The 19,642-nt window shown below is 34.7% G+C and overlaps 1 protein-coding gene across 4 annotated transcripts in view; it reads left to right on the top strand.

The window, feature by feature from the left end:
* BTBD8 (BTB domain containing 8) overlaps positions 1–19,642 on the top strand; it is a 91,106-nt gene that overhangs the window by 51,459 nt on the left and 20,005 nt on the right. For 3 of the 4 annotated variants that reach the window (XM_016134283.2, XM_016134286.2, XM_016134285.2), the window contains 6 exons: positions 1,174–1,254; positions 2,467–2,563; positions 6,476–6,564; positions 6,973–7,075; positions 17,957–18,139; positions 18,802–18,948. In XM_016134283.2, the coding sequence (XP_015989769.2) occupies positions 1,174–1,254; positions 2,467–2,563; positions 6,476–6,564; positions 6,973–7,075; positions 17,957–18,139; positions 18,802–18,948 (700 nt within the window). The remainder of the gene's footprint in view (positions 1–1,173; positions 1,255–2,466; positions 2,564–6,475; positions 6,565–6,972; positions 7,076–17,956; positions 18,140–18,801; positions 18,949–19,642) is intronic. The other variant, XM_016134284.2, reaches the window with a different exon arrangement.

Genomic DNA, 19,642 nt, shown 5'->3' on the forward strand with positions numbered 1-19,642 from the left:
GATTTTGTCAGTACTGAAAGAAAATGAGAGGCCAAACCAGGGGAGTGAGAAGGGAGAAGCTGAATTCAAGTAAGTTTTGAAGATGTAAATGATGGGATCTAATGAGGAAGAGGATCTAAATGAACCTTAGGCTCTGATTTAAACACGTAGATGATAATCTAGATGCTGTTAGAATTTTGAGGGGGGACAATAACTAATGTATTTTCTTTTTGTTCAAAATAAGACGAAAGAATCGTCAGATAAAACATTTCCTTTATTATTGGTAAAAATGGTTAGAGTACTAAAATGTCCTTTAATGCAAGAGACGAAGTCCTCTCTAAGACAGCCCACCTGAGAGAAAGTCTGAATTTGGATATAGCAGTTGCACTTTTTCTTTATCACCTCTTTCTACTAGTTCAGTATAGAAGAAAGGAGAAACCAAATTACCTCTCATCTCAGGTTCTTCCTGACCAATGACCAGTGGTGGATGTCCATGAACCAGATAATTCACTCCCCTTGGTATAGAAATAGAGAGTAGGACAAGATGCGAGAAGTCCCATAACAGTGCTATGAATAACAGAAGACTGAATTTGGGCTGTCGGGAGAGGCAGGAAAGAGGAGGGAGGTTATGAATTCAGAGTTTGAGATCTCATAGTCATTGGAACATAAAGATTATTCCTCTAGACTACTACTTAAGTCATAGATTTACTTTTTACCTGTATAATGAGAAAAGTGGTCTAGAGCCGCTGGATAGGAATTACTAATTAGAAATCTGTACAGCATAACAAGAATCTTTCTAGTGAGTAGAGTTGCCCTTCTGAGGCTTTAAGCAAGACTGGAGGCCATTTTTCAAACATGCTGAGGAGAGGATTTCTTAATGAGCCAGAGGCTGAACTGTGACCTCTAAGGTCCTTTCTAACTCCTAAAGCCTGTAATGGAAGATGCTTAACAAGTAATCAATGATTTGATAATATAATAATAACATTTTGTAACATATAAAAACATAGCTGCAGTTATACTTCATATTAAATTAATGGCATACTTGCATCGATGTTATTGGAAGAATATATTTTTCAGATAAAAGTGAGACTAAACTTTTATCTTGGCTTAAAGTTTATGGGAAAATAGTATCATTGATAACAGTTAAATTGTAATTATTTCTGAATTTGAGTTTCTTTTTCTTTTATTTCTCAGTATAAATCATGTAGAAATGAATGTTATGATGCATTTTATATATGGAGGAACTTTGGACTTTCCAGACAAAGCTAATGTTGGGTATGTATTACTTTTAATAATTTTAAATATAAATGTGTTAAAATTTTTGGCTTCTGTTTTTGAGCTATGTTTAAAAGTGTCACTTTGAAACAAACTTTGAAATAATAGCTTCACTTTTATTTCTCCTTTTACCATATCTTGTGTGTGTTTGAGAATATCTAAAAATAATAAGTTACTGTATTTAGAAAAAAAAGCAACTTAAAGTCATAAGATTAAGAAATGTCTTTATTAGACTTATGTTAGAAAACCTTATATTGTTGTGGAAATTAAATGACAGGTTTTTATAAAATAAAATGGATTGAAACTTTATCAGATTTTGAACACTTATTTTACCACTTTATTTTTTAACTTTATGGTGTTTCTTTTAAAAAGAAAAACATTAAAATTAATTTAAGAACATTGACATCTTAAATACCACCAAGGATGTGATTAAGTGCTCTATAGTGAAACGCCACTTAAGCTGCTGAAATCCTACTGGAGAATGAAATCTACTTTGCTCTTCTAATTTTCTAGATGTCTTCTCTTTTTATTGCTATTCTAACATGAGACAAATGAAAGCTGCTCTTTTAATTTTAAATATGCATTGGTTTCTTTAATTGCAAACTTAATAAATATGATTTTGGGGAGAAAGCATCTTAAGTCACAAGGATTAAGTACTAAAGTTTTCCCTCTGGAAACCTATATGAATTTTATCACTCAAGGCTTTTTGGTTTCCTAAGTACCTAGAGTATGTATGGATGTTCAGAAATACTTGACAGATGAAAGAAGCCTTCTGAGTCATTGGATGCTGTCTCCAACCTTAGGGTCATTTGTAAGCATTTTCAATAATGATAAGTGTCAGTTTCCCAACCCCCACCCCCAAATTTTTATTACACAAATTTATCACAAAAGTTCTGTAACTTTAACAGCTTTCAAAGGAGTTTCTGTACTTCGATATATATGTCACTGAGAATCTGAGGAGAATTTGATTGAAACATCTCCGAAATTGCTTCTTTTTATTCTCCACTATTCAGATCATGTGACAATGCTTTCAACTTTTGGCTTGTATCCTTTTTATAATCCATGAAGAGTAGCTATCATGTAGGACAGAAAATTAGAATTAAAATAATTCAGATATTTTTCTAAACATACTATACGTTATCAGGAAACCACTGTGTATTATGCCTTGGTTTTTAAATTGGAGAGTTAACATTATATCTGTTTTTATTTTAGTCAGATACTCAATATGGCTGATATGTATGGACTTGAAGGATTAAAAGAAGTAGCAATCTATATTTTAAGAAGAGATTACTGTAATTTCTTTCAGAAGGTAATTACCGAGTCTCAGAAATCTTTTATCCATTGCTTAAGGTCACCTATTATTACCTACTAGACTTTTAACTCTGATAGTAAATAGTGCTTTAAATTTTTAAAATATTAAGTCAATTTAACTAATGGGAACTTTAGTTGAGAAATAACTCCTATTGCATGATTGCAAAAAACAGACATTAATTAAGATCATTTTAAGTAAAATAAAATTGAGGTAGGGGTTTTGAAAGGATATAGGAGTGTCCTTTAATTCAAAGGTAGAGTGTATAACCGGGGCTCAGGGTTTGAAACTAAGAAAGGAAATCAGGAACCAAAGTTACCTTCTTCATTTATCAAAGTGTGTTTATTACTGTGCTTCATCAGTACTTTTCCCTGAAATTATACTCTTCCTTTCTACCACTTCTCTTTATAGCATGTACTTGGGGTGGAATATAATTCTCTTCTACCTGTCTGCCCAGGTAGAGAATAAATACTCACTTTTAAATTTTAGTTTATGTAAACATAAATTTATTGTCTCAAGAAAGATCCCATACTGTGCATTTGTACAGATGCCATTTTGCACATTGTTTTTAGATTCTTCATTGTTTTCATTTACTCTGTGACTGTAGGTTATTTTTTATTTTCTCATTCAGGCTTTTCTGCATTTTCTCAATTTTCCACAATGATCACATATTACTTTTATAATCAACAAAAAACAAATCTAAGAATTGTTCACATCAATATTCCCCTCTTATTGGGTACTCAAGACAATAATATGCATTTTATGAATTGTACATAGATAATTTTAATAACATTTAAATTTAGATTTTTGTATTGGATAAGACTTTTCCTACCTCTCTATAAGTTGTAGCTAAGGAGGCATTCCATGTACTAAAACAGAACCATGAATTGCTGGGACCAGCACCACCACCACCAGTAGCACTACCACCTCCTCAGGGTTTACTGAGAAGCAATTAAGCTTCTCAGCTGCCTTTAATCAACCATTTATTCCAGCCTCTTTATGTAAGGGAACTGGAAGAAGGAGTGTAGTCAGTGGTGTCCTCAGCTCTGTAGAAAGTGAAGAATTCTGGTGAAAGATACTCCTTTTCTTTCATCTGCTTCTCCCATTTCCTCAACCAAGTGGAAGTTAGGAGGGAAATCCTAGCATATTCCAAATAAAGATTAAAAATGGAGGGTATCTACAGTGAGATAAAAATATCTTATCCTACATAGGGACAGCTACCATATCTATAAAGCCAGCCCACTCTGGAGCTTCCATTAATGAAAAAAAAAAAGAAAGTGGTAAGAGATTTCTTAGGAGAGCCTAGACTATGCTTCAGAAACCAGTGAGAGTATACTTGAATGTAGAGATTTCTAAAGGGAGGAGGAGGCTTACTGGAGAAGCCAGGACTAGCCTGGTGTTTAGGGACAGTAGTTGTTGTCATAAATAGAAAAAAAAACTATGGGGAGTTCACTCCATACCTGTTACACATGGTACTCAGGGAAGGAGGGGAACCTTAGTGGTCCCATGAAGATTAGAGGAGACTTATACAGGGCCAAATGACACTGTGTCCCACCTCGGGAGTCATTGTGCATCATGAACCACTAGAAGAATTTTTACCCACTGAGAAGCTAGGGTGAAATCCGGTCTGCCCCTAAAAGCTACCACATCAACAAAGGCCACTAATGTTTGAATTAGAGCCAAGTCAAGGACCTCTCCCTACTGCTGCATTAGTTAGTTACATAAGGTGACCATAGCCATCCATAGCTTTCTTCCACAGGAGCTAGACCCAGAAAATAGAGGAGCAAGAGACCAGATCATGCTGTAGTCCCTATTCCATATCTCCCAACTATAAATGTAGTCAGTGATGGGGCAGGGAAAGATTTAAGTCAGATATGAGCTAGATGTTTAAACAATACTATACTGAATTTCAGTACCAAAAGTAATTTGCCTATAATGGCATTAAGGAATGGAAAAGGGGGGAATTTGACACAGCATGGTTGACAGCACTAGTTGGGAAAAAGAAGTTTTCTGTTATCCTCTAAACTGAGACTCCTCAATAAACCAATAACATCTAACATTTAAAAAATAATCTCTTTGGACCATTGCATCTATTTGTTAATATGTTCATGACAATACATGGGTTATATGCAGCTTACTTTATTTTACTTTTAATAATCCACTTAGTTTTAAAACATTAAAGGGACATTTGTTGCCATTAAAACAACAGAAATGGAATTTGAAAAAATTAATAACGATATTTTATTGAAAGCTTTTCCACTTTATTTTACTTATTTTAATGTAGTCTGTATTGCTGTGGTAACATTTTTGTAAGAACAATTGCTATTTTTATTGACCTGATCTTTAAATTATTGGCTTTATATATTTTGATAATATATAATTGTGTAAACATATTTTTAAATATTTAATTTTAACTTCTAGATCTTGGTTATGCAGTTTCTCAGCAGTGACTTGGATATAATAAATCTTTAGTAACACACTCTATAGTAACACACATTTGAGTTATAATATGGTGGTTAAGTGGCCATGGAACTCCTGGCAAGCTAGCTTCAGTTATTGCATTAATTCCACAATCTTGTCTTTTACATGATTTTTGGACTTTATTTATTGGATTATAGTGGACTTTACATATCTTTTTTGCCACTGATTTAAAAATATTTTTTAGGTAACGATTTAAATATATGTGTCCCTCAAATTATACAAGCAGGTTTTGAAAATAACTGTCAGTCATCCTATTACAAAAATACTTGGGAATCAGCATTTCCATATAAGTGAAAATTTTAGAGCTGAATTTAACCCTTTAAGTTAGGGGTCAGTAAACTTGTTCAGTAAAAGGCCAGATAGTAAATATTCTAGATTTTGTGGGCTATCTGGGCTCTATCACAACTACTTAACTCTGATGTTATAGAGTAAAAGTAGCCATAGACACTATGTAAATGGAACAGCATAGTAATGTTCCAGTAAAATTTTATTTACAAAAGCAATAATGGGCTAGATTTGACCTACAAGCTACAATTTGCCGGTCTCCACTTTAAGCAGCAAATTATTTTGTATTTTAACAATCTTTATGGAAATTATTGTTGTTATATATCAATTAGTGGACTTTGTTATAGAAGGCTGGTCATTCCTAAATACAGACTGCTGGACTTTTTAACTCTTGTGTTTACTTTATACTTTTTCAGACTTCTGGCAGCTTTTAGGTTGTAAGGTATGTCTGCGTCAATAGTCTCTTCACGCATATTAGTTTGATACGCTTATCTGAAGCAGATCAGAAAAACAAATTATTTAATTTTATAGAATTATCACTGTATAATCTATATAGAGATAGTCATTTCTGATTTTAGAGCAACTTAGAGAACCTCCAGTTATCTAAAAGGAATAACTAAATTGTTAGTATGCAAAACAACATTTAGCACAGAGGCTTATCACCAAGAGCAGTGAATTTTCACTACTCGTACATACATTTTATTTATTTGTTGTTTTATATATGTGCTTTTAAATATACATTATATAATTATTATGTAATTATGTTCTTTTTATCTGAGGTCAGTGTAGAACCTCCCGTTGCACATGTACTTAAAGTTATATTTATACTTTGAGAAGCAGATTGTATTGTATTGCCACATGATGTGCTAGTAATTATTGTACCACTTTCACTTTCAAAAAATTAAAGCTAAATGAAATTAGAATAGAAATTGTATACATTTTGGCAGCTAAAATAACTCCAATGCTATTCTATAAGACTAAAGGTTATTAGTGATACTTGATTTTAAAAGAATAACAGACTTTGAATTACACATATTTATTTATTCTGCAGTTTTGGTACATAAATCTGGTCATCTTCATGAACTAAATACTTTTAGCTTTTGTAAATTGAAAAGGAATAAATGTAGTATTTTCTATCAATTTTAGCCTGTTCCCAGAAGGTTGACATCAATACTAGAATGTCTGATTATCGCTCATTCAGTTGGAGTGGAAAGTCTTTTTGCTGATTGCATGAAGTAAGTGATCTAAAGTAGCGCTGATCCTGTTAACTTAGAGAATTTGTTCTTCCATTCTCTTAATTTTCTGGGAAATTCTCGACTTGGTCTGTTTTCTTGGACACAATGTGTGGTGCTTAACTAGTTGCAGCAATTGAAAAGAAGCATTGATTTGGATGTTATTTAAGATGCTTGAGACCAATTTTATTTTAGCTCAACCATTGTTAGTTATGTTAAAATCCATGCACATTAACCCAAAAAGGATTTCAAATATATATTTACCGAAAAGGGAACATACTTAAGTCCATCATAGAGCTCACTACATTAACTGTAGGGGTTAGTCAAAACATATGTACAAATTGAAAATGCAAATATTATAATGAAAAATAGTTTCATTTCTCTAACTTGGGATTCTTTGATTTTTAATAGGTGGATTGTAAAGCATTTTGCAAGGTTTTGGTCGGAAAGAAGCTTTGCAAATGTACCTCCTGAGATTCAAAAAAGTTGTCTTAATATGTTGATTCAGTCCTTAGTAAGTATAACCTGAATACCCTTGTTTGTGTTTGCCTTCAAAAAGTTTATTCAGTTGTATATAGGTGCTTTCAATGTTTAAATATAAATGTAGAATTATATTATAAAAGCAAGATGAGAGAACCAATTCTAAGAACCTAGCCTCAAAGTTCTGCTCCTCTGTACCAAATTCATTCAGTCAGGGTTCAATCAAAGAAGTAGAACCACTAGGAGGTATATATTGGCTCTTGAACAAAAGGTACATGGTGCCAGGGATGTAGGTTATCCATAGGCTCGGCGACATGAACTTCTACTTGCTAAGGTGGATTGGGGTATAACGCTGAAACTTTTCTACGGCAACATTCCCCAAAAGAACCAGCCATATATTTGGCAAGTCAGTTACATTGGACCACTACATCATAGAGAAGACAATGCTGTGTTCTTTGTGAGCTAGACATTTGCTCTGTACATAAATTTGCCTTCCTTTCTCCTAGTTTTTCTGCTAAAACCATGGACTTGTAGAATGCCTTCTCTGCCATACTGGTATTCCACACAACATCACTTCTTACTGAAGAGCTCACTTCCTAGCAAATGAAGTATAGCAGTGGGCCCATACTCACAGTTTCACTGGTCTTACCATGTTTCATATTATCTTGAAGTAGCTGGCTTTATAGAATGGAAGAATGGCATTAGGATTCACTTGCAGCACAGGTTAGGTGACGGTGACTTCTGGGGTTGGGGTAACACCCTCCAGGAGGTTCTATATGCTCTAAATAGTTTTTGATGTATGATGCTATTTCTCCCAGAACTAGAATTCATGGGTTCCAGAAACTAGGAAATGAGAGTGGCTCCACATACAATTATTCGTAGTGATCCACTAGCAAAGTTTTGTTTCCTGCCCCTGCAACTTTAGTTTCTGCTGATCCTAGAAGTTTTAGTTCCAAATAGAAGAATTTGTCCATCTGGGGATGCAACAGTGATTCCCCTGAATTTAAAGTTGAGACTGCCTCCTACTGGCCACTTTGTAAATCAATAGGCAAAGAAAGGGAATTGGTAGATTGAGCCTGACTATCTAGGGGAAATAGGGTTGGTACTATGTAATGGGAGTAATAAGGAAGGAGTGCATTTGGAATGCAGCACTCCCATGTCCTATGATTAAAATCAGTGGAAAGCTAACAACCCACTGTAGGCAACACTGATAGTGGCCCATAGTCTTCAGGAATGAAATTTTGGGTCACCGTTCAGATAAAGAACTATAGATAGCAGAGGTACTTGCTGAGGGCAAAGAGAATATGCAGTGATAGTGGAAAAAAGGTAGTTATAAATATCAGCTATAACCAAATGACCATTTATAGAAATGAGCACTGTAATAGTTATGATATACCTATATTCACTTTTCCTTTTTCTATGAATGTTTGTATATAAATTAAGCCAAGTATTTTTTCCAGTTACAGGATAGCAAATGGGAATGTGAAATAGTTTGAAGAACAATCACCAAAAGACAAAAGAAGTGAATTTTTACCCACTTTTAGGAAAGGGTTAGCATGTTTTTCTGTAAGGGGATAGTGATATTATGTTAGGCAGAAGCATGACTGTGTTATGTCTCCATTTGAGAATTAAGTATGGTTAAAAGAGATGTATATGGGTGCCAGGTTGACAAGAGGTGGAATTGTAGTAGCTTTGTAATGTGTCAGCTTGGCTAGGATGAATTATACTTCCCAGAATTTCCTTCTTTGTATGTTTCCAGTTAGAGTGGCCATAAGATACAATTTGGCGTGAAATTTGGAGGATAGAAATGAAGCAGCAACTTTTTTTTTTTTTTTTTTTCGTAAACACAAGGAAGACTGGAGCAGGTACTTTTAGCTCATACATGTTCATTTATTTACTGGTGCAGCTTGTTGGAGTGGAACAGTAGCTAAGCCTGCAACTGCTCCACCTTGCCCTGTATCCTCTTTTGGCTTCTCTTACCTATGAGCTGGGGATGTGTTTACCTTCATGTTGAAGGATGCCAGCATCTCCTGAAGGGCATCATTTTATCCAGATTGGAGGAAGTGAGAACTGAAACGAGTTCATCCTTATGGGTTACAGCTTGTGCTCTTGAGGGTCAGCTTGTCCTTGCTCTTCTGTACTTTATATCCATCTTCCCTTCCTGACTGCCTTCCCTGTGAACTTCCAACTGCAGCATTGTATACAAAGACTGTTTCACCATCTCCCACAATTGCATAAGGTCAAATCCCTATAATAATTTCCTTTATGCATATAAACACCTCGTAGTGGTTGGTCCTGTTTCTCTGATTAAACCCTGAATGTACATCAGTCACATAGATGATACATCTAAATCTAAGTGGGAGTATAAATGTAGGCCATCAGCTAGTGAGATACAATTGCAAAATATATATCTAAGTCTGCTTATGCTAATGAAGGACTTTGTAGTTTTGTGTTGTTGATTTTTGTACAAGTAGGAAATCAATCCGAGATGATTAGTGTCTCACAAGGAGATGAGGTCAGGGGACTGGGCCACTTCTCAGAGCCAGGAAATGGCAGAGCTGGATAGGAACTGAATGCCTGTGCTTCCTTCAGTAATACCTAGCCTCTGGGATGCTCCAGGTTTCTTTTTTGGCCTTGCCCTCCAGCAGAAAGGAGAGAAGCAAGATGTCTGTGGGGGAGGTGTCAGTATTCCCTGAGGTGTGAAGCTGAGCAGATTGGCACAACCATGCCAGCTTTGGGAGCCACCTGGGTCATCCACTCAGTGCCCAGTTCCAAGAACTTTGTAGTTTTGTTGCTTACTATTTTATGTTAGTTCCTTTGGTCATTGAATCGTATTCCCTGTTCATCGAGGCAAACAAATGGCCCAGCTATGATTCAGTTCATCAGGGGGAGAAACATCATTTACCACCACTACAACAACTATTACTACTACTATGTGGAAGACAAGGAAGAGGTGGAGGGGTATTTGGTGGCATTTTTTTACAATTCCAAAAAAATACTTTTTATTTTTTGTAATTTGGTATAAGACAGGTACTATTATCTCCATTTCACATATGAGAAAAGAGAGTCAGAGAGCTAAGTGTTTTATTCAAGTTCACAATGTCAGTAAATGACAAAGCCAAGTCTTAAAACCAGTTACTGCAATCCTAAAGATGATATGATACGTATTCGATGTGGGCAAAGATTTTTTTAAAAAGAAGTGTGGGCCTTGACTTCAAGTAACTCACGAATTGGTAGAAGAATAGGCAAAGTAAAATAAAAGTTTGACAATGAGTACTAACATTCATTTCCACATCAGTCTTATTTACCTTTAGAGCCTCAACCTTAGAGCAGTGCCCAGCACATGTTAGGCATTCAGTGTATATTGTCAAAAAAGTAAATAAATGAATGAATAAGTATAATTTGTATTTTAGGTGTATACATGGAGTCACAGAGGGTAAAACAATTGATTCTGATTAGAAGGATGAGAGAAGTAATTTGAGATGAACCTGAAGATAAGGACAATTTCAAAATAAAAGTACATTAGGGGATTCCTGACATATTTTTAAAATGTGTCCAGGGTCCTGGAGACTGGGTAGCTCTAATATTCTGCTGTAACTGGAATGAGAAAAGATGAGTCTGGGGAGATGCTAAGGCCAGATTGGGAAGACTCTTACCTGTCTTATTAAGAAGTTTGATTTTTTTTTTTTTTACAAGTGGTATGTGAGTTTAATTGAAAAATAAGCCCTTCATACTATACCTTTCCTCCCCTGCAATAATTTATTTTTATTTTATTTTGATCAGGTCTTTGTAAGTTTTGTGAATGCTTGCTTTTTACCTTTCCAAACAGATAAAAAGATGAACGTTAGAAAAGCCGAACACCCAGTTTCATCACTAGCCTTTTGGCATCATGGTGATTATAATGAAAATTTGAAATTGCGCCTTTGATTTTTTTGGGAGAAAAAAATCAAATGTTTTTGATTTTTTTAATGTTTTAATAAACATTGACTTATTTTTCACAATTTATTATATAAATAACATTTAGCCTTTGATAAAAAATAGAATATTTTTATGTTTTCAAATTAAAATTGGAAATATGTTATCCAAAAAAATAAATAAAGAGCTAGCAGTCAGAAGTCTTATTTAGTTCTGATTTAGTTCAACCAGATGTACCATGGCAGTCACTTCACTCTATCAGTGATATGCCCCAAACTGTCTTATACTACGGAAGACAAGAAAGTGCTGCTCTAGACTGTGTTTGGAGATTTAAAAGATCTTTTTAATGTGAGGGATTTTGAAGTTTTTCAGCAGTTCAGTGAAATGTGGCTGCTCTCTCCTACCAAGTACAAACCATTGCTTTTGGGAGAAAGAGAGAGCAGGGTAGGGAGTGAGTGGAAGAGAGGAGAGTGTTCGAAAATTTAGAACTTCATGACATAAATACTTGAATTATTTCAAAACATGATTAAAATTTTCTGTTTCAAAATTCTTTGTTTAAGGTCTTTAAAAAGGCAAATTTTTAAGTGTTTTTTTTAAATTTAATAAAGTTAAAACAATGTAAGGATTAAGAAATAGTATGAGTCATTGTGTTTATTCAATGTATGGTGTTGGGACAACCAGAAAGCTAGCTGGAAAAAATTCGAATTGGATCTTCACTATATATTCTTTTATGCCAGGAAATATTCCAAATGGATCAAAGGTCCATGTCCAAAGTGGGGTATTTAGGTCCCCTGCTACGATAGTGTTTTGGTCTGTTTCTTCCTTTAGTTCTGTTAGTAATTGCTTTACATATTTCAGGGCTCCCTGATTGGGAGCATAGATATTAATAAGTGTTATGTCTTTTTGATGCATGATTCCCTTTATCATTATGAAGTGTCCCTCAGTATCTTTCTTTTATTTTAAAGTCTATTTCATCCAATATTAGTACCGCTACTCCCGCTGTTCTTTGAATACCATTTGCTTGAAATATCATTTTCTACCCTTTCACTTTGAGTCTGTATTTGTGTTTGGAACTGAGATGTGTCTCCTGGAGAAAGCATATGGTTGGGTTTTGTTTTTTTTTTGGTACGATCTGCAACTCTGTCTCTCTTTATTGGTGAGTTCAGTCCATTTACATTTTGAGTAATTATTGAAATCTGAGGTTTTCCTGTAGCCATTTTATCTTTTGCTTTCTGGTAGCTCAGTGTTTCCATTACTTCCTTGTTCTTGTGTTACTGGGTTTGTTTTTTTGTTTTTTTGTTTTTGTTTATTTTTCATTGGGTTTTGTGGATTTTCTTTCTGGTCCTTCTTGTTTTTTGTTATATACTTCAGTTCTGAATCCTTGGCATGTGGTTACCATTACGAATATGTAAAGGATAGTTCATTTTCTTCTGCATGTGCTTTATCTCCATTACCCTTTGTGAATTTGGATCTTTGAATCCTCCCCTTTTCTTTTGTTGTTGTCTCTGTTTGTCTGTATGAATGCTGAACATTCATTACTGTCTTGCAATAGCAAATGTCTTCTTATTGTTTAAGTTTATAATGTCCTGTTCTTAATAAGGGTTGCACTACTCTGCTTCTATTTGCCTGCTAGTCACCGTACTCATAGTTGTGTATTTTTTTGTCATTTTGTTTTAGGTGAGCTGACCCCTTTCAGTATTTCCTGTAGTACAGGCCTCGTAGTGGAGAGTTCCCTCAATTTTTGTATGTCTAGAAAGGTCTTAATTTCTCCTTCATATCTAAAGAAGAGCCTTGCTGGATACATTATTCTTGGATAGTAGTTCCTTTCATTTAATAGTTTGAATATTTGATTCTACTCCTTTCTTGCTCATAAGGTTTGTGCTGAGAAGCCCAACGATAATCTAATGGATTTTCCTTTTATAGGTTACCATCTTCTTCTCCCTGGATCCCCTGAGAATTCTTTCTTTGTCATTGATTTTTGATAATTTTATTATAATGTATCTTGGAGAAGGCCTTTTTCGGTTGAGATAATTGGGTATTCTGTTGACTTCTTGAATTCCAAGCTCCAGTTCATTCCTTAGATTTGGGAAATTCTCGTCCACTATTTGTCTGAAAATGATTTCTAGTCCCTGCTCCTTTTCCTCCCCTTCAAGATTGCCCATTGTTCTTATGTTTCCTCGCCTGATGGTATCAGCTAGTTCTTGTATTTCTTTCATTATTTTTCATTCTTCAGTGTCTTTCTTATTCTTTCTGATTTATTTCTAGGTTTCTGTCTTCGACACCACTGATCCTTTCCTCCGTTTGGTCAACTCTATTTCCCAGGCTTGCTCTTTCATTCTTCATCTCTCAATGTGTTCTTCATCTCCAGAAGTTTTGTTTGGTTCTTTGTAAGGGTTTCAATCTTCTTGCTGAAAAACTCATTCTGATAATCTAGTTGCTTTTCTCGAGTCCTGGAATTGTTGATATAAATTATTTTAGATCTGAGTTTTTTAAGAAGTACCGTCCTAAGTTCTCGGTCATTTAAATCACATATTTTTATATCTTTAAGCTTATTTTCTGGAGATTTTTCTTTTTCTTTCTGAGCTGCCTTGTCATCTTGGTTGTTCTTGGTGTTTAATGGACTATTTTCCCACCTGGGCATTAGTGGAAGTGTATTCTGCTTTCCTTTTCTTCCCCCCCAGAAAGGAGATTTGTTATATAAAAAGGTCTCTCAATGCCTGTTGCTAACTGGCGTTTTTCTCTTGGTTTCCAGTAGATGGCATCTAAACCTTTTGGATACCTGCGTTATATTGTCTTAATATTCTCTCTCTCTTTTTTTTTCTTATAAAGATTCAATCACGATTGCTACCCTCAGTCTCAGTCCCTGTCAGTGTTAGTGACAGTTTGGTGGCATTTGCTCAGATACCCCTGGGGCTCCACAGTGTTTTTTCTGGGAGGATATGAGGGGAGGGACCCTCTGGGTTGGGACACAGTGGCTGCAGGGGCTGTGGCTCAGCTTCATGTTTTGCATCCAGGGCTAGTAATAATCAGCTGTTGTTTCTCTGCTGTCTCCACTTCTGTGCTTTTTGCCCTGATCCCTGGGCACTGCTGCTGAGTGGAGCTCACAGCTCTCTCAGGCAGAGTTGTTCAGGGAACCTGCCGCACTTTCTCTCCTCCCCCTCCTCCTGCAGGGAGCTCCAGCTGTAAGAGGCAGCTTATTTGTTTCTCCCTGCCTACTGCCCAACTCCCACAATTCTGATTTGTGATAGCTCTTATTCACAGATCCCTCTCTCAGACGTGCTTATTGCAGGTTAGGTGTTTTTATTTGAGTTTTAGATGTTTAGCTTATTGTTGTTTCAAGGGGAGAGATCCGGAGACATCTCTCACTCCACCATGCTTCTCCCCAATATATTTAAAGAATAAAAAATAGAATAAAAAAATAAGAAACTTTGTAATGTATTAATAAGGATATAGGAAAATAAGCACTTTTATTCAATCCTGGCAAGGGTATAAATTAGCACAACTTTTGCTGTGTTTTTCAAACTTTTTTGACTGTAACCCAAAGTAAGATGTTCTTTTTACATCGTAGCCCAGCACGCTCATGCATATAGAACTGAAATGGGTTTTATAATAAAAGAATACAGACTGTTATTACGTATGAGGTACTGATATTTTCTGGGGTTTTTTTCCCCTTTCTCTCTCTCTCTCTCTCCTTTTTGTTTTGTAATGCTGATGATGAACCACTAAAAATATTTCTTTGGGTTGCTAGGAGAGAAATCTACAGTTTGGAAACAGTGTTCCACCGAATTTATGTTGCCAGTGTTTTGGGTACTCCAGGTGCTCCACCCGGTATCTTCTTGGCCCATGTGTGTACTCCAGTCATTCCTGCTGCATCCAGCTGCACACGGATATAATCTGACAGCACTTTCCCTCTGCCGCATTACACTTATATCTCATTTTCTATCCGAATGCTTCACTGCTACTCCACACGGTGTACCTCCAGCTCTGCAATTCTGACAACTATGCATACCTGGAAATAAAAGAGAATTAACAACTCGGGGGACAAATCTTGACCAATGGTATATGGGAGCCACTGGTTAAACGTTTCCCTGTTCTGTCCCTTGGGTGAATCATAAAAGTGCATTCTCTGTGGCTCTTCAGAGGGTCCCCAGCAAGATTGCACCCCAGTTGCCTACAATCGTGAATGCTCTATTAGTGCTTCTCAAACTTAAATGTATGTATAAAACATTTCAGAATATGGGTTCATTGTAGATTCAAATTAAGTAAGTCAGGAGTAGAGCCTGAGATTCAGCATTTCTAACAAGCTTTAGGTGATGTTGATGCCATGGATAACACTTCGAGTAGAAAGGAGCTAGAAAACATACCCCTCCACTGGCTTTCCCTCCTTCCCTGTTTCCCTCTCGTAGTGCCTCAGTCCTACTGGATCACTTCTCAAAATAAACTATCATCAAAGAGGCGAGGCCCGTTTTTCAGGTTCAGTTATTAGGCAGAACCCCATCTAAAACAAGTAGTACTGATCCAGAAATTCTACTTCTAGGAATTTATACTATAGATATATTCATATATGTGTGAAATAGTGTCATGTACAAGGTTATTACATTACCACAATAGCAAAAATTTAGAAACAACATAAATGTCTGTAAGAAGACTGATTGAATGACTTATGGTATGTCTGTATTACGGACTGTTACATAGCTGTTAAAACAAGGTTCTTTATGTTGTGGTAAGAAAAATATTCCAGATGTATGTTAAGTGTAAAAGGCAAGATAAAGAGTACTATGCATATTAATGCCTCCAGTTGAGTAAAATAAGGGGAAAATTACACTTTTTTAAAAAAATTTATAAATCCATAAAATAACTCTGGAAAGATACAGAAAATAAATAATATTGATTGGAACAAGGGAAAATGGTGGCTTGGGACAGGAAGAGGAGGGAGAATTTTCTTAGTAATGCCCTTTATATTTGAAGATTGAACCATGTGTTAATTATTGAATTAAAATTTTATGTGTGTGTTCTGTAAGTGTGTTACATTTTCTTCTGTGAACCTCAGGTTACTCTGACATTTAATATTATCATTTATTCAGTTCAGTATGAAATAAGATCACATATCACCTATGTTATCATTTATGTCCATATTTTAGTTTTTCAGTGGATTGTAAGCTAAATTATGACAACTGTACTCTATATCTGTATTTTGAAAAATCTATTACTGTCAGATTACATAACACATGTATATAATAAACACTTTGTAGATACCTGTCAAGTTCATTTGAATACCCTACATTTGGCTCTACTACCAGAAAAATTCCTATAGTAGAGCAAATTGGGCTTATTACCTAAAAATCTTAGTAACTGCAGCTATTCAATAAGTCATCAGAGGAGGAAAGATTGGTTGTACAAAAAAATTTAAAAAGACAAATTATAATAAAGTATGATTTCCTCTTGCTCTAATAAATAAAACAGAGGGAGTATATATTTTTAAATAATTCTTGGTAAATGGGTGAAAATTTTAAAGTCTTAATGTTCAAGACTTAAACTTAATTTAGCTTAGGAATTCACTTATAGACTCTATGTCTCTGATAGTACTAAGAAATCAACAAATTTTTAAGTGTCTACTATGATCCATTTCTATACTAGACCCTGGGGATACAATGGTAAACCAAACAGACATGGTTTCACATTCATCAAACATACAGCCTAGTGAGAGAGAAACAGATATTAATCAGATAGTCATGTTCATGACTGAATAATTGCAAATTAATTAAGTTATCTAAAGAAAAGGAACAAGTTCTCTTGTTCTGGCATATATAAAGGGAATCCGATATAAGTACAGGAATCAGAGAAGAAATAGTGCTTGAATTGAGATCTGAAAGATACAGAGGGTGTGCAAAGTTAACATCGTGAAGCCTATGTTAAGGATTTCAGGCTGTCATTTCCAAATTTATCATATCTATTGCTGTGTAACAAACCACCCCAAAACTGTGATTTAAAACTACAGTTATTTCTCACAATTCTGTAGGTTGACTGGGTGATTCTTCTGCCGATCTTGCCAGAGCTCAGTCCCGTGGCTGCTTTCCATCGAAAGCTAAGTCGGAGGCTAGGCATCCCACTCCATGTGGTCATTCTTACCAGGCTTCTGGACGGCCTTACGTTCCCAGGATTCCAAGACAGTAAAGACAGAAGCTGCAAGGCTTTTTGAGTTTTGGAGGCCTAGAGTCTGGAACCTTGCACATCATCACTATTTGTGTGAGCAAGTGAAAGGCTGGTCTAGATACAATGGATGAGGAAATAGATTCTACCTCTTGGTAGATAGAGCTACAAAGAATTTGTGGCCATGGTTTTCAATCTACTGCAATCTTATCAGGCAACTATTTAATCAATAGTTATTTACGAATTATTATTTTAAGAACTAGAAATCAAACATGAATAAGATATAGTAATCTATAAGTGCTATTTTGTTCTTTTACTAGGAGCTCATGGTATTTGTGTATTGTCATTCTATTTTTTACAGAGATCAGTTTTTGCGAACTTTATTCTGTGGTATAAAAATGAGTCATCATTAGATGAATAAAAATCACTGGAGATTATAAATAATTTTTAACCTTTCTAAATTTGTAAAAAGAACATGTATTTTAAAAGAATTAAGGCTTCGTCATTGTAGCCATATACTTATGATATTGATAAGGACAAAAATTTATTCAGTAGTGAAAACCTCATGAAAGTCTAGTTTTTCTTTGTAGTTATGTTATAACTTTATTCTCAGGTTTGTTTTAGCTGTCTTTTAAAGGTGACTTTTTCCCAACTCAAAGTTTGCCCTTTTGGATAATTCTGAATGAATAAATACATATTACATGCAAAAACTAATGACAAAGATATTGGCTATCAGAAATTTTGTGTTTTTTGCAGGCAACATTATATGAAAACGAAAATATTTGATTTGCTTAGAAAATTATTTTATGAGCAGCAATCTAACTTTTTTCAATATTTTTTAAATTATAAGAATGATAAGAATGCTGCTTTTCTTCTGATGGAAAGCGACAGGCTCATCATCAGTTTACCCAGAGTGAAGTGGACAGAAGCAGCACTGACTATGGCATCTCGCCTCCAAGAAGAATGTATTGCATTTATTATAGAAAACTTCTCCAAGATCATTCAAAGTGAAAATTTTGGTCTTTTCTTACAGGTACCATGTCTAAAATTATATCCTATATTTAGTTCCATCTTTGTGTTCCGATTATAATTACACAAGAGTTTTTACATGCAGGTTGCCTTTGATTAAATTAGTGTGGCTTAAATAAATTCCATAGCAGATGGCATGTTTGCATAGGATTTAGAGCAGTGATGGAAAGGATTTTTGGCTCACAAGATAAAGAAGGCAGTAGGGGAGAGGTTTGAGTACCCTGGCAAGGCACAGTATAACTCTGGCCAACTCTAGCCCTCTATCAACATAAGCCATATTTTAGAAACTGAAGTCATAATGATATTGTTTTGTCAGTAATACAGTTATAGTATGTGCAGAATTGTATTACTGGGGACCTACATTGTCTAAATTTAGTAATTGAATAAAGAACTTGCATTACTTATTTCTAGGCTTTGTTTTTAGGACTATTTTGGCTCTTAAAAACTGTGTGTGTGTGTGTGTGTACAGATATTTTTAACAAAGGAAAGGAATTATAATAATAGTTATCATTATGCAATTTTAATAATAATTATTAACAGAGGAGATAAGATTTCCTGTTGACTTTGTACAACTAGTTATGATGGTCTGCTATTATGTCAGACTATCACATTTCTTACACAAGTTTACATGTATTCCTATTAAATATCAATTTCTGTGTTTTGTAGTCACAAGCAATGAGCAGCACAGCTGATCTGTTGGACAAAATTTTAAAAGCAATTGAAGAAAACATTACCACAGAGAATAGTTGCTCTCTTCTTATGGCTCTGGATATGTTACTGAACTCTGACAGTACAAAAGAAATGGTATTAAATGTAATAAAATTCATTACAGTGGTATAACATTTGAACTGTTTTAAGATTTTAAAACATATGCACATTTTAAATGTTGCTTGGTTCATTGAAACTACGTAATGGATACCTGGAGGTTATAGTCTCTATTTTTGTGTACATTTGGAATTTTTTTATAATACAAAAATTTTTTAATTTCGTTTACCTCCAAATGGACTTACTATAAAAGTTTAGAATTTGGCAGTTTTACTTACTAATTCTAGACACAGTTTGGTACTTAACAGTATTAATTGGTACAGCGTAATTCTAGTATTTCTTTCTGGTCACTACATTAAATTTCCTAAATATAAAACTTACATAGAACTTTAAATAATTTTTAGAATTTTTATCCATCAGTATCTTTTATTTTTGTAATATATTCTTATTTTTTTAGTGTTTAAATAATCATATTTAAAATAAGATTCACTGGGAAAAAGCAAAATCAAAATATTTTTAAATGCAATTAATGGCAAATAATAAGCTAATTGCAAATTATTAAGATTTTGTATTTGTTCAACAAGAATCAAAAAATTCCATCATATTTATTACTATTGCATGGAGTATTTGACCTTGTAATGTCATAGTAGATTTGAAAAGGCTGTGAAAGGTATTCATGTAAAGGCCATTGGTGGTTTAAAATAATGTTTGGTTGAAAGGATAAGGTTTAGCTTCACATTCA

Source organism: Rousettus aegyptiacus, unplaced genomic scaffold (genome assembly GCF_014176215.1).
Source record: "Rousettus aegyptiacus isolate mRouAeg1 unplaced genomic scaffold, mRouAeg1.p scaffold_m13_p_1, whole genome shotgun sequence".
NCBI lineage: Eukaryota > Metazoa > Chordata > Mammalia > Chiroptera > Pteropodidae > Rousettus > Rousettus aegyptiacus.